The 13,235-nt window shown below is 42.2% G+C and overlaps 2 protein-coding genes across 4 annotated transcripts; both read left to right on the top strand.

Moving 5' to 3' along the window:
- The first annotated feature begins 2,725 nt into the window (after positions 1-2,725).
- Positions 2,726-5,936, top strand: LOC124028328 (ferredoxin-2, mitochondrial-like). Its single transcript, XM_046340431.1, has 5 exons — positions 2,726-2,903; positions 3,360-3,411; positions 3,675-3,781; positions 4,130-4,217; positions 4,404-5,936. The coding sequence occupies exons 1-5, from the start codon at positions 2,726-2,728 to the stop codon at positions 4,558-4,560; spliced, it is 582 nt and encodes a 193-aa protein (XP_046196387.1). The 3' UTR covers positions 4,561-5,936.
- A 660-nt stretch (positions 5,937-6,596) lies between these two features.
- On the top strand, positions 6,597-12,991 carry LOC124028329. Of its 3 annotated transcripts, none has more exons than XM_046340432.1 (6): positions 6,597-6,744; positions 8,966-9,091; positions 9,167-10,569; positions 10,762-10,871; positions 11,399-11,492; positions 12,772-12,991. In XM_046340432.1, exons 2-6 carry the CDS (start codon positions 9,017-9,019, stop codon positions 12,905-12,907), a joined length of 1,818 nt encoding a protein of 605 aa, XP_046196388.1. In that variant the 5' UTR covers positions 6,597-6,744; positions 8,966-9,016; the 3' UTR covers positions 12,908-12,991. The 3 variants fall into 3 exon arrangements, with proteins under 3 accessions (XP_046196388.1, XP_046196391.1, XP_046196389.1); XM_046340435.1 differs by having other exon boundaries at positions 6,660-6,744; positions 9,017-9,091; XM_046340433.1 differs by lacking the exon at positions 6,597-6,744 and adding an exon at positions 6,902-7,097.
- The last annotated feature ends 244 nt before the right edge of the window (positions 12,992-13,235 follow it).

The following is a 13,235-nucleotide window of genomic DNA, read 5'->3' as shown; positions in this document are numbered from 1 at the left end:
GCATGCCTCCAACTCAATCATCAAGTTTGCAGACGACACTACAGTGATGGGCTTGATTACCAACAACGACAAGGTGGCCTACAGGGAGGAGGTGAGGGCCCTCGGAGTGTGGTGTCAGGAAAATAACCTCACACTCAATGTCAACAAAACAAAGGAGATGATCGTAGACTTCAGGAAACAGCAGAGGGAGCAGCCCCATATCCACATGGACGGGACAGTAGTGGAAAGTTTTAAATTCCTCGGCGTACACATCACGGACAAACTGAAATGGTCCACCCACACAGACAACGTGGTGAAGAAGGCGCAGCAGCGCCTCTTCAATCTCAGGAGGCTAAAGAAATGTGGCTTGTCACCAAAAACACTCACAAACTTTTACAGATGCACAATCGAGAGCATCCTGTCGACCCCATTTTGTTGCCCCCTGTCTATAGACAGAAACTAAAACAGGAAGCACCCGAGCTCAGGTCTGTTCAACGCTGGTCCGACCAATCGGATTCCACGCTTCCAAGATTGCTTCGATCACTGGTACGATCACTGTATCACCGCCTGGTACGGAAACTGCTCCGCCCATAACCGTAAGGCTCTCCAGAGGGTAGTGAGGTCTGCACAACGCATCACCGGGGGCAAACTACCTGCCCTCCAGGACACCTACACCACCCGATATCACATGAAGGCCAAAAAGATCATCAAGGACAACAACCACCCGAGCCACTGCCTGTTCACCCTGCTATCATCCAGAAGGCGAGGTCAGTACAGGTGCATCAAAGCGGGGACCGGGAGACTGAAAAACAGCTTCTATCTCAAGACCATCAGACTGTTAAACATCCATCACTAAGAATGAGTGGCTGCTGCCAACATACTGACTCAACCCTAGCCACTTTAATAATGGAAAAATTGATGTAAAAAATGTATGTAATAAAAATATCACTAGCCACTTTTTTCAATTGTTTTAACCTTTATATAACTAGGCAAGTCAGTTAAGAACAAATTCTTATTTTCAATGACAGCCTAGGAACAGTGGGTTAACTGCCTGTTCAGCAGCAGAACGACAGATTTGTACCTTGTCAGCTCGGGGATTTGAACTTGCAACCTTCCAGTTACTAGCCCAACACTCTAACCACTAGGCTACCCTGCCTCCCAAATGCCACTTTATATAATGTTTACATACCCTACATTACTCATCTCATATGTATATACTGTTCTCTATACCATCTACTGCATCTTGCCTATGCCGTTCGGCCATCACTCATTCATATATTTTTATGTACATATTCTTATTGATTCCTTTACACTTGTGTGTATAAGGTAGTTGTTGTGAAATTGTTAGCTTAGATTACTTGTTAGATATTACTGCATGGCCGGAACTAGAAGCACAAGCATTTCGCTACACTCGCATTAACATCTGCTAACCATGTGTGACAAATACGATTTGATTTGGTTTGATTTCCCTGTCCTAGAATCGCCCAGGCAGCCCATTGACGATGTATGGGCACTGTACACAATGGTCATTAATACGATTCCAATCGAGTTTCCCATCTCCTTAAAAGTATCAATTCAATTCAAGGGCTTCATTGGCATGGGAAGAATATGTTAACATTGCCAGAGCAAGTGAAATATATAATAAACAAAAGTGAAATAAACAATAAAAATGTACAGTTAACATTACACTCACAGAAGTTCCAAAAGAATAAAGACATTTCAAATGTCATATTATCTGTGTATACAGTGTTGTAACGATGTGCAAATAGTTCAAGAACAAAAGGGAAAATAAATGAACATACACCTGGGTTGTATTTACAATGGTGTTTGTTCTTCACTGGTAGCCCTTTTCTTGTGGTAACAGGTCACAAATATTGCTGCTGTGATGGCACACTGTGGTGTTTCACCTGGTAGATATGGGAGTAGAAATTGGGTTTGTTTTCAAATTTGTTTTCAAATTCTTTGTGGATCTGTGTTATCTGAGGGAAATATGTGTCTCTAATATGTGTCTGTGACCACCCCTACACACGCATGGCTAGGCCTAACTCAACGTATGTTTCATTAAAAAATAAATAATAATATTCAACCTGAACTGAAAAGGACAATGTTGTTTGTACCCATAAAACCCCAACTACATAAAACAATAGAGCTCGAATTTGAGGCTTGCAGTATTTCATATTTCATTCGTTAACATTAATGAAGGTATCAGTACAGGCACTTCTTGGGGGTACATCCACATAGGATAAAGTAACCTAGTTGTTCTTTGATATTTTTAAAATGTATTTAACCTTTATTTAACTATATACAGACATTACAGATATACAGACATTACAGATATACAGACATTACAGATATACAGACATTACAGATATACAGACATTACAGATATACAGACATTACAGATATACAGACATTACAGATATACAGACATTACAGATATACAGACATTACAGATATACAGACTACAGATATACATTACAGATATACAGACATTACAGATATACAGACATTGCAGACGATAATTGTTGGTACACAAAGACTGAGATAAAAATATATATATATATTTTTTATATAGAATTTGTAATAAAGGCATGTTAGACAAGTCAGACTAAAAATTGTTTTGTTCGATAAATGTGTGTTGCAACAGCGCGCTCTGCCGCTCAAATAACCGAAGACAGTCCAAACATGCGTATGTCATTGCTACTTTTTTATTGGCTGCTTTCATTCACGTGATCAAAACATAATCATGGCGGTCTCCACTGGAGTTCGGTCGAGCGTGGGGCTGACTTTGAGACTTTCTAGAGTTATACCAGATTGTAGCACATGTCCTTTCAACAGGTTGAATAGTTATTTGAATGGTATAGCTAGTTCGTCGAATGTTGATCGTTTTCGGACGTTGAACCGACACTTGCAGACATCCAAAGGTGAGTTGATCGGTTGCTAACTATCGCAGCTACACTTGGATTGCTATCTAACGTTAGCTAATTGTTCAGCTTCCATGAAACCAATTCATTTATATCAATTTAGTGCTGGACAGCTGCTAACAAGTTAGTTAGTTATGTCTACGAACATCGTAACTAGGTACTATTAGTAAGGATCCCGAGTGGCGCAGTGGTCTAGGGCACTGCATTTCGATGCTTGAGGTGTCACTACAGACACCCTGGTTCGATTCCAGGCTGTATCACAACCGGCCGTGACTGGGGATTGGGAGTCCCAAAGGCATCTGTTGCTAAGAATGTTTTGATAAGTTGTGTAACTAATCTCCAAAGCTGCAAATTCCCTCTAACTAAGTTGGTCTCAAAGTCGTACTGTAAGTCAGACAACCCGTAAGAGGATATGGAACTGAACGTCAACGATGTCTTTATTTTTTCTTTGTGAAGGTCTGTACCAAAGTGAGGCGGGTGCAAGTGCCGAAGACCCCCAAGAAGAGGTGTAAGTAAACTACTTTGCCAGTGCTTCATTTAGCGAGCTAATTGATTGTTAGCTATTTATGTATTTGACATTTTCACTCCATTACAGTACATCCATGGTCAGGTTAGTAACCCTAACCCTTATGCAGACAAACTCAAGGGGATATACACATACTTTGTTACTGGTTTTCCTTAATGTCATTTGAGTGCATCATGCATTTATCACTTGCATTGTCATTTGTGAACTATGAGTTTTTAATATTGTTGTTTTTGGCCTGCTCTTAGGGTGAATGTGGTGTACATAGATAGATCAGGACAGAGGATTCCAGTGAAGGCTAAAGTGGGAGACAATGCAATGTACCTGGCCCATAGGCACAACATTGAACTGGAAGGTGAGTGCTAATAGGGTTTGTAATGACATCCTGAGAGAATTCAGGTCAAAAGTTGGTGATTGATTTCTCCATTATTGTATTCATGAAAACATTTTATTTTATTTAACTAGGCAAGTCAAATTCTTATTTTAGAATGATGGCCTACACCGGCCAAACCCGGACGGCGCTGGGCCAATTGTGCACTGCTCTATGGGATTCCCAATCACGGCCGGTTGTGATACAGCCTGGATTCAAACCAGGGTGTCTGTAGTGACGCCTCTATCACTGAGACGCACTGCATTAGACCGCTGTGCCTGGGAGCCACACTTACATCTAGTTTCTTTCTTCCTGTCCATGTGTGATTTTAAGGAGCGTGCGAGGCATCACTAGCTTGCTCAACGTGCCACGTGTATGTGAACAGGGACCATGTCGACAAGCTGCCAGAGCCTGACGAAAGGTATGAGATTTTTTTATTATAAGATATGCCATAGTCCATGAGAGCTCATGTCATTGCACGTCTTATGGTTGTACATTGCCCCTGTCAAACGCATACTATGAAAAACTAAACTTTTTTCATTGTCAACAAGACTCTTATAATGCAATGCAAATCAATGGCTTCAATTTGATTCTTCTCATCCCACAGAGAGGATGACATGCTGGACATGGCCCCAGCGCTACAGGAGAACTCCAGACTTGGCTGTCAGATCATCCTCACCCAGGAGCTGGAGGGCATCGAGCTTACCCTGCCTAAGGTCACCAGGAACTTCTACGTGGACGGTCATGTTCCCAAACCACACTGAGGACACTACACTCCACACTAGCACCCTACTTAGTGTGAAGCAATGTATTGGGCATGGATGCTTAAGTAGTATGGATGTTTACACTCCACACTAGCACCCTACTTAGTGTGAAGCAACGTATTGGGCATGCATTCTAAGTAGTATGCTAGTATGGATGTTGGAACACGGCCCCTCAGGACTGAGTCGTGAGAGAGAGAGTCGCTTGAAGGTTCCCTCCCAAGTCAAGAATGCTCTTACATATCCACATGACTGTGACCGAAGAATAAGCTATATACCAGTCACTGGATGCATTTAGACAACGCCCCTGATGGGATTGGTCAAAAGACCAATTAGTGGAAAAAATATCAGAATTGGGCTGCCTGTGTAAACGCAGCCTCTGAAGTGTGTTGTATATGGCTCACACTGAAAGTAATGCTGATTGTTGAAGAGTTATATGGTTTTCAGCATTCATGTATAAATATGTCATGTGTATAGAAGTTCTCAGGCCAAGATTGAGATGTCTATCAAACCGTTCAATGTCAGACAGTTCTTTGTTTCATAGTAACCCGAGTCAGCATTTCAGAAAGGCCTGTTGTCATTGCTACGCAAATAACTTTGTCCTTGAATAGAACATTCCATGTTACAACTCATTTACAAAGGTCAACATACACACATCTCAGGTGGAGCTTCCAAATAGTCTCTACAATAACAGCATTCGCATACAGCTAATGAACAGGATGTTATGTGTACGTATACATGGCTTTCACCATTATATCTACTTTGGGCCAGTTTCTAGGAATTTTACTGTTGTGGGTGTGTGGTGACTAGTCAAGACCGTAACAAGCCCATCCACAACACTGAAAGCCCTTTCCCTACATCAAGCCTGTCAGGAATCATTAACAGTCTCTGATGTAGCACTTTTGCAGTGTGTTTTGTAAGCAGAGGGCAGCTTGAGATCGATTGGAATGGAAAGGGTTGAATCTGTTAGATAACTAATGATGCCAAGGAGATACTTGGACTGCATTCACACAGACAGCCTCATTTTGATATTTTTTTCCAATCACAGATCTTTGCACATCAAAGCTGATCTGATTGGTCAAAATGCAGCCTAAACCATTTTAAACTGACAGATGCATTTTGTCCAATTCCCAAGTAATTTCTGTTTCTGTCCATCCATACCCAGTAATGATTTTCCTTGTCAATTCACCGTTAGTCTCAACTGTCCATCAAAAAACACCTGTATCCAGTATTAGTTGGCTCCTTTACAAACCTGGAATGCTTTCCCTTGTACTGTAATTAATGTGTCTGTCATACGCACAAGACGTGTAGGTGTATATATGGTATATCTCAAATTTGCAAGTCTATTTTAGATTTGTGCAATAAAAATACCAAAAGTTTGTACTAGTCTGTCTTAAGTCCTATGCTTTTTAAAAACCACACTGAAGGCAATTGAACACCACAAGTGCAGTATTCAACACCAGTCCTTGAGAGCAGTTTAAATCCTCAAAACCCAGGAAATGGAAACCAATTGCATAATCGACCAATTAGCAATGTCATACAAGGGTCAAGAAAACCACCTCTGGCCCTTTGAGGACTGACTTTGAATACCACTGCTAAAATGGCGTCGTTTAGGCAGCCCAATTCACATTATTGGTCTTTTGACCCATCACAGATCTTTTCCCGAGCTGATCTGATGGGTCAAAACAACAATTAGCGAAAAATGATCAGAATTGAGCTGCCTTTCTAAACAGACAATGTGTCACTGCTAAATACTGATACATTGTATTTGTTGTGTGGGAGATCATTTTAAATGGTTCAAGATAAAGCATCGCTAGTCAAACTCAACAGTAGACTTACAATTTATACCAAGAACCTCACTTCACGTGTTTTGTAATGGATGACTATTCGTACAAAGCATTACTAGCCTATTTACCTGTATGTAAAAACGTTTTATATATATACAGAAGAAACCGAGGCGCCACAAGGCCGAGAATTCGGGAAAATCCAGAACGGAAATCACTCAACCCACACTTTTATGTGTTTATGCAGGTCAATCAGCTTCAATCACAGACATCTGTGGCATCCTGTAGGCCCAACAACAAATGCATTGCGGTAACGTGACTATCAATTTCCTGAAGCTAGTGATCAAATTGAGGGAAATAACTTGTCATCTCTCTCAAGACGGATTCAGTGAGAAAACCAAGGGTGAGTCTGCATGTTGGCCCTGATCGCCTTGATAAGAGACAACCGGGATCACCAACGTGATCAGGACATTACATAATCAAACGATTGAACTCGATAGTTTCAATAACTATTTAATCCGATCGATCACAGGGATCTCATAATTCGATTTTTTTTTTTAAATACTTGACATTTTCTAAGGTAGGATGTGGAGATATTGTGTGGCAGAAAAGTTCGTATTCAAACGCACGGCCTCAGTGTGCCCTCAGACTGAGCAGTGAGCTCGAGCAAGATGTGTCATCCTCATTCAGGACGTTAATCAAATAATAGAATGCAGATGATTACGTTTTGAGGAGAAATTCATACAATTTGACAAAGTAAGTGTGTATCAATAGGCTATATCGTGTTAGTTAATGTCATTGTAGGCTTACTCATTATTTGCTAAAGGTTTGTTGGGCAATTAATTCTAGCTCTGCTCACGAAGCTAATTTGATTTTGACAGCTAATTCAGACTTCTAGAAGTAAGAGTAGTAGGGTACTAATAGGCTACTTTACAATCTTTTTAGTTTTAATTATAGTATAATGAAATCAACTGTCATGTGTAATCATTTATTGTAATTTGTAAGTATTTGTTTTTATTTAGTGTGTGTGTGTGTGTGTGTGTACCGGTAAAAAGTTTTAAACACCTAGTCATTCAAGTGTTTATTTTTTACTATTTTCTACATTGTAGAATAAAGTGAAGACATCAAAACTATGAAATGACACTGAATCATGTAGTAACACAAAAAGTCTTAAACAAATCAAAATATATTTGAAATTCTTCAAATAGCCACCCTTTGCCTTGATGACAGCTTTGCACACTCTTGGCATTCTTTCAACCAGAGAGAATGCTTCACGAGGAATGCTTTTCCAACAGTCTTGAAGGAGTTCCCACATATGTTGAGCACTTGTTGGCTGCTTTTCCTTCACTCTGCGGTTCAACTCATCCCAAAACATCTCAATTTGTGGAACTCCATCACTCTACTTCTTGGTCAAATAGCCCTGAAACACCCTGGAGGTGGGTGTCGTTGTCCTGTGGAAAAACAAACAATAGACCCCCTAAGTGCAAACCAGATGGGATGGTGTATCACTGCAGAATGCTGTGGTAGCCATGCTGGTTAAGTGTGCTGTGAATTCTAAATAAATCACAGACAGTGTCACCAGCATAGCACCTATTCCTCCATGCTTCACGTTGGGAACCACACAAGCGGAGATCATCCTTTTAACCTAGTCTATGTCTCAAAGACACGGCAGTTGGAACCAAAAAAACTCACATTTGGACTCCTCAGCCCTAAGAACAGATTTCCACCGGTCTAATGTCCATTGCTCGTGTTTCTTGGCCCAAGCAAGTCTTATTATTGGTGGCCTTTAGTAGTGGTTTCTTGGCAGCAAGTTGACCATGAAAATCTGATTCACGCAGTCTCCTCTGAACAGTTGATGTTGAGATGAGTCTGTGACTTGAACGCTGTGAACCATTTATTTGGGCTGCAATCTGAGGTGCAGTTAACTCTAATGAGCTTATTCTCTGCAGCAGAGGTAACTCTGGGTCTTTCATGTGGCGGTCCTCATGAGAGCCAGTTTCATTATGATTGATGCTTGATGGTTTTTGTGACTGCACTTGAAGAAACTTTCAAAGTTCTTGAACATTTTCATATTGGCCTTCATGTCTTCAAGTAATGATGGACTGTCGTTACTCTTTGCTTATTTTAGCTGTTTTCCCGTAATATGGACTTGGTCTTTTTCCAAATAGGGCAAGCTTCTGTATACCAACCCTACCTTGTCACAACACAACTGATTGGCTCAAAAGCATTAAGAACAAAATACATTCCGGAAATTAACTTTTAAAGCACACCTGTTAATTGTAGTCACCTGGAATGCATTTCATCGTGAAGCTGGTTGAGAGACTGCCAATAGTGTGCAAAGCTGTCAAGGCAAAGGGTGGCTATTTGAAGAATCTCAAATATAAAATATATTTTGATATGTTTAACCCTTTGGTTACTACATGATTCCATAGGTGTTATTTCATAGTTTTGATGTCTTCACTATTATTCTACAATGTAGAAAATATTAAAAATCAAGAAAAATCCTTGAATGAGTAGGTGTGTCCAAACTTTTGACTGGTACTGTATTCAGCTGATAACTTTAATTATACTTTAACAATAAAACATATTGTATTTACATTCAAACCTGTATTGTCACTTAATAGTATAGGAAACCCTTTCCAATTGATTCCTTTCCACAATATGGGCACATCAAGATGAACACAGGAGCCATTTACAGACCAGGCAACCAAGGGACCATGGAAGATCTGGACACCCAGGAGGGCCTGCAGGTGTGTGTGCTGTGCTTGAGGTGGGTCAATATTATCTCAGTGTGTGGTTGAGTCTTCTCTTTTATTTTTATTCAGGTGACCCAGTCCACTATCCTCTACCTCATCCAAGAAGCCTCCAAGCTAGCAACTCCCACCCCTGTCCACAACCGCTCCATAGACTCAAAGCCTAAGACTTTACCCGTATCAAATGAAAGGTCTAAAAAGAATCAAGTGTCTGATCATAGACCTTCTCCTCCTCAGCACAATTCCTCTCTCATGGGCCTTCATAACCAGCCAAAAGATGACTTAGAACAATGTAAGAGATATACAAACTCAGTCCTGCCCAGCCGTCATAGTAGCAGCAGTCCGTGGGAGTTGATGAGCCTGATCAACATGCAGTGTGAGAGACTCCTCCAGTCAGATGACCAAGAGGGAACCTCCGCTAGGGCTCAGTTGGTTCCTATAGACTCTGACGATCATCCACCTGAAGGTGTGGGGTACAGTAGGAACACTGTCCCTGTCTGCCCCACTCTAGTCAGTACCAGAGGGGATTCTCCCCATCCGCATGTCGTGTCCAGGGGAGAGATGGGGGAGTTGGGTGGCGGTGGTTATTGCTCACCCACAAGTCCAGGTACCAGTTCTCAGACATCACCGGATGTCAATGGTAGCAACAAAACTAAACCTGGTGTGGGAGCTTCAGACTCTGAGGTTGTAACGAACAAAGAAACAGGAGCCACGTTTTGTCTTAACGGTGATGGATTGTCTGTGAGTGAAGAAAGCAGAAAGGTCCCCTGTGCCTTAGTCCAAGACGACAACACAGTGAAGGAGGTCCGTCCTGAGGCAAAAGACGGGCTGTCAGTTAAACATCCGTCTGTGTCATATATAAACCTGTTTGGGCAAACGCTTGTCCACAAAGTAGCTACAATTAAGGATGCAGCAAGTCTGTCGCCTCCCTCCGTAGACACCATGACATGCTTACATCCAGGCCCAGAAGAGCTGAACCTTAACATGACCCTGGACTTCAACTCCAACATATGTTTTACCTTTGACCCCAAGGAAGACATGCCACCAGCCCCAAACTCCTCTTATAATACTATGTTGCTCATATTGAACAGTGAAGCAGGGTCTGTGAATGTGAACGAGAAGTCAGTACAAGATGGCAGTATTGCAGGCGTCAAAGCGGAGCTCAACGAAAGCTCCATGGAAGAGGACACAGACACAGTACAAGATACCAGTATTATTACAGACTCTCCGTTGGACCTCACCCAAAGGTGCAAGGACTTGGAGGACGACATGGACACTATCCCCACAGCCCCCCAGTCTCCCTCTCAGTCTATCCCCATGTGGAGGTCCACCAAGGCCCCCAGGAAGCAGCTCCGTCCCAGCCGGAGTGTGGATGTTGGAGACCCAGACTTCCAGGGAGTGACGTTCCGGATGCAGACGGAGCTGGACGACAGCAGGGAGCAGTGTCGCCTTCTCATCACCTCCAAGAAGTACAGGTATGGTCGATGTCAGAGTACTTTGCACTTTGCTCTTTCTCCCCATAACTCAAAAACATGTATTATATTATTTAGCGCTGCCGTAATAGAACGTATTATATGAAATGTAATTTGTATGTCACAAATTTCCCTATGCGGTATATTGTTGTAAAATATCTCACAATGTTCTCTACAAACTTGTGTGTGTCCTAGTGAAGAGCTCTCTAGTGGTCCGACCAGGAGGTCACTGAGAGCAGGCAGGTCCCGTTCATCCCAGAGTTCCATGAGGACCAGCAGCTCTGAAGAGAGCGACCCCTCCTCCAGTGAATACCAATCTCTATCACTCTTCACCAGGAGGGGGCGCCACTACTGCACAAAACCATACCAGCACCGTAGAAATAGGCAGAACACTACACTCTTAGAAAAAGGGTTCATGAGAGGTTAATTGCAGGGACTGTATGTTTTGTGTAGAACTATTTCTACTCCCGTAATCCAGGAGGGGGTACCATTACAACACAAATCCAAACGCTTTAACTAGAACCATAGACAGGTGGAATACATTTGATGAGGGGGAGTTTTAATGGAGGTATTTTGGGAAACGGCTGTGTAAACATCCTAAGACTTTAATGAGTAACGTAGTGTACAGTGTTGAGGGCAGGGTTGCGAGATCAGGTTGTGTTTTGGCACTCCCACTCACCGTGCACCTAGAAAGAAAACCGAATGAGAGAGAAGCCGCATACTGAGTCATGGAAACATGTCATTTCATTATTCTACAACATATATTTAGGAGGATTAGGGCACAAGGCCTGTTTGTTTGTACTGATAGCCACTCCTTTCTCCTCCCCATCAGAGAATAAGATCTGTGCCTCTTGCTGCACCATGAAGACTCCTCTGTGGCGAGATGCTGAGGATGGTACCCCGCTGTGTAACGCCTGTGGAATAAGGTGAGTCACGTTAAATACAGTGCAGTATCAAGCATATCGTCACGGCCCAGAGTTTCTCCTGGTCAGGTCACGTGGCCATGAACTCTGACCCTGTGGTTATAGTAAATGGTGACAGTGACGTAGATGGTTTGATGACCACAATGTTACATAACCCTGTATGTGAGCAGAATTAGAACTTGAAGGACACATAAGGCCATCAATCACTGTGACCTACAGTTGAAGTCGGAAGTTTACATACACTTAGGTTGAAGTCATTAAAACTCGTTTTTCAACCACTCCACAAATTTCTTGTTAACAAACCAAAGTTTTGGCAAGTCTGTTAGGACATCTACTTTGTGAATGACACAAGTCATTTTTCCAACAATTGTTTACAGACAGATTATTTCACTGTATCACAATTCCAGTGAGTCAGAAGTTGACATATACTAATTTGACTGTGCCTTTTAAACAGATTGGAAAATTCCATAAAATGATGTGATGGCTTTAGAAGCTTCTGATAGGTTAATTGGCATAATTTGAGTCAATTGGAGGTGTACCTGTGGATGTATTTTAAGTCCTACCTTCCATCTCAGTGCCTCTGCTTGACATCATGGGGGAAATCAAAAGAAATCAGCCAAGAACTCAGAATTTTTTTGTAGACCTCCACAAGTCTGGTTCATCCTTGGGAGCAATTTCCAAATGCCTGAAGGTACCACGTTCATCTGTACAAACAATAGTACGCAAATCTAAACATCATGGGACCACGCAGCCGTCATACTGATCAGGAAGGAGACGCGTTCTGTCTCCTAGAGATGAATGTACTTTGGTGTGAAAAGTGCAAATCAATCCCAGAACAACGGCAAAGGACCTTGTGAAGATGCTGGAGGAAACGGGTACAAAAGTATCTATATCCACAGTAAAACAAGTCCTATATTGGCATAACCTGAAAGGCCGCTCAGCAAGGAAGAAGCCACTGCTGCAAAACCGCCATTAAAGCCAAACTACAGTTTGCAACTGTAGATGGGGACAAAGATTGTACTTTTTGGAGAAATTTCCTCTGGTCTGATGAAACAAAAATGGAACTGTTTGGCCATAATGACCATCGTTATGTTTGGAGGAAAAAGGGGGAGGTTTGCAAGCCGAAGATCCTAACTGACCTAAGACAGGGAATTTTTACTAGGATTAAATGTCAGGAATTGTGAAAAACTCAGTTTAAATTTATTTGGCTAAGGTGTATGTAAACTTCCGACCTCCATTGAATATCCCCTGTTATTCTCCTCCATGTCTACTTACTCCTCAGGTATAAGAAGTACAAGGTACGCTGTCTGCAGTGTTGGCACATCCCTAGGAAGGAGGGCAACTCCAACTCGCGCTGCTTCAAATGTGGAAACTTATCACGGCTGGCTACGTCCCACCGCAAGCACTCTGCCTTGTAGGGGAAGGGAACACACTTAGGCCTTGGCATGAGGTCCTAGACACTGATACCACAGACAGTCTCCCTCCAGGTACATGGTAATTGGCCACCCTCCTGACTTTGAGACTCTTGGAGTTATTTGATAATTTATTACATCACATACTGTCATAGTGTGTCACGGTGTTGGCTGAGCCATGGTGAGTCACAGTCTGACGGGTCTGGCTGCTTTTAGCACTGTAGCGTGCGCTTGTCACTTTAGGAAGAAAGAGTTCAAATGAAGAACAGTCTCCTGCTTGGAGGCTGTGTCTGACAATAGACTGTCTGTCTGAAATGACCCTGACAAAAGTAGT

This window comes from Oncorhynchus gorbuscha, unplaced genomic scaffold (assembly GCF_021184085.1).
Source record: "Oncorhynchus gorbuscha isolate QuinsamMale2020 ecotype Even-year unplaced genomic scaffold, OgorEven_v1.0 Un_scaffold_4042, whole genome shotgun sequence".
NCBI lineage: Eukaryota > Metazoa > Chordata > Actinopteri > Salmoniformes > Salmonidae > Oncorhynchus > Oncorhynchus gorbuscha.
The sequence above is the reverse complement of the archived record's forward strand: the minus strand, read 5'-3'. Positions and strand labels throughout refer to the sequence as shown.

Bases quoted from the DNA above. Each gene is read 5' to 3' on its own strand.
- LOC124028328 (XM_046340431.1), top strand. From the start codon at position 2,726: ATGGCGGTCTCCACTGGAGTTCGGTCGAGCGTGGGGCTGACTTTGAGA. The intron at 3,412-3,674 runs GTAAGTAAACTA...GCCTGCTCTTAG, and splicing joins GAAGACCCCCAAGAAGAGGT to GGTGAATGTGGTGTACATAG. The intron at 3,782-4,129 runs GTGAGTGCTAAT...TGTGATTTTAAG, and splicing joins GCACAACATTGAACTGGAAG to GAGCGTGCGAGGCATCACTA.
- LOC124028329 (XM_046340432.1), top strand. From the start codon at position 9,017: ATGAACACAGGAGCCATTTACAGACCAGGCAACCAAGGGACCATGGAA. The intron at 10,570-10,761 runs GTATGGTCGATG...TGTGTGTCCTAG, and splicing joins ATCACCTCCAAGAAGTACAG to TGAAGAGCTCTCTAGTGGTC. The intron at 11,493-12,771 runs GTGAGTCACGTT...CTTACTCCTCAG, and splicing joins TGTAACGCCTGTGGAATAAG to GTATAAGAAGTACAAGGTAC.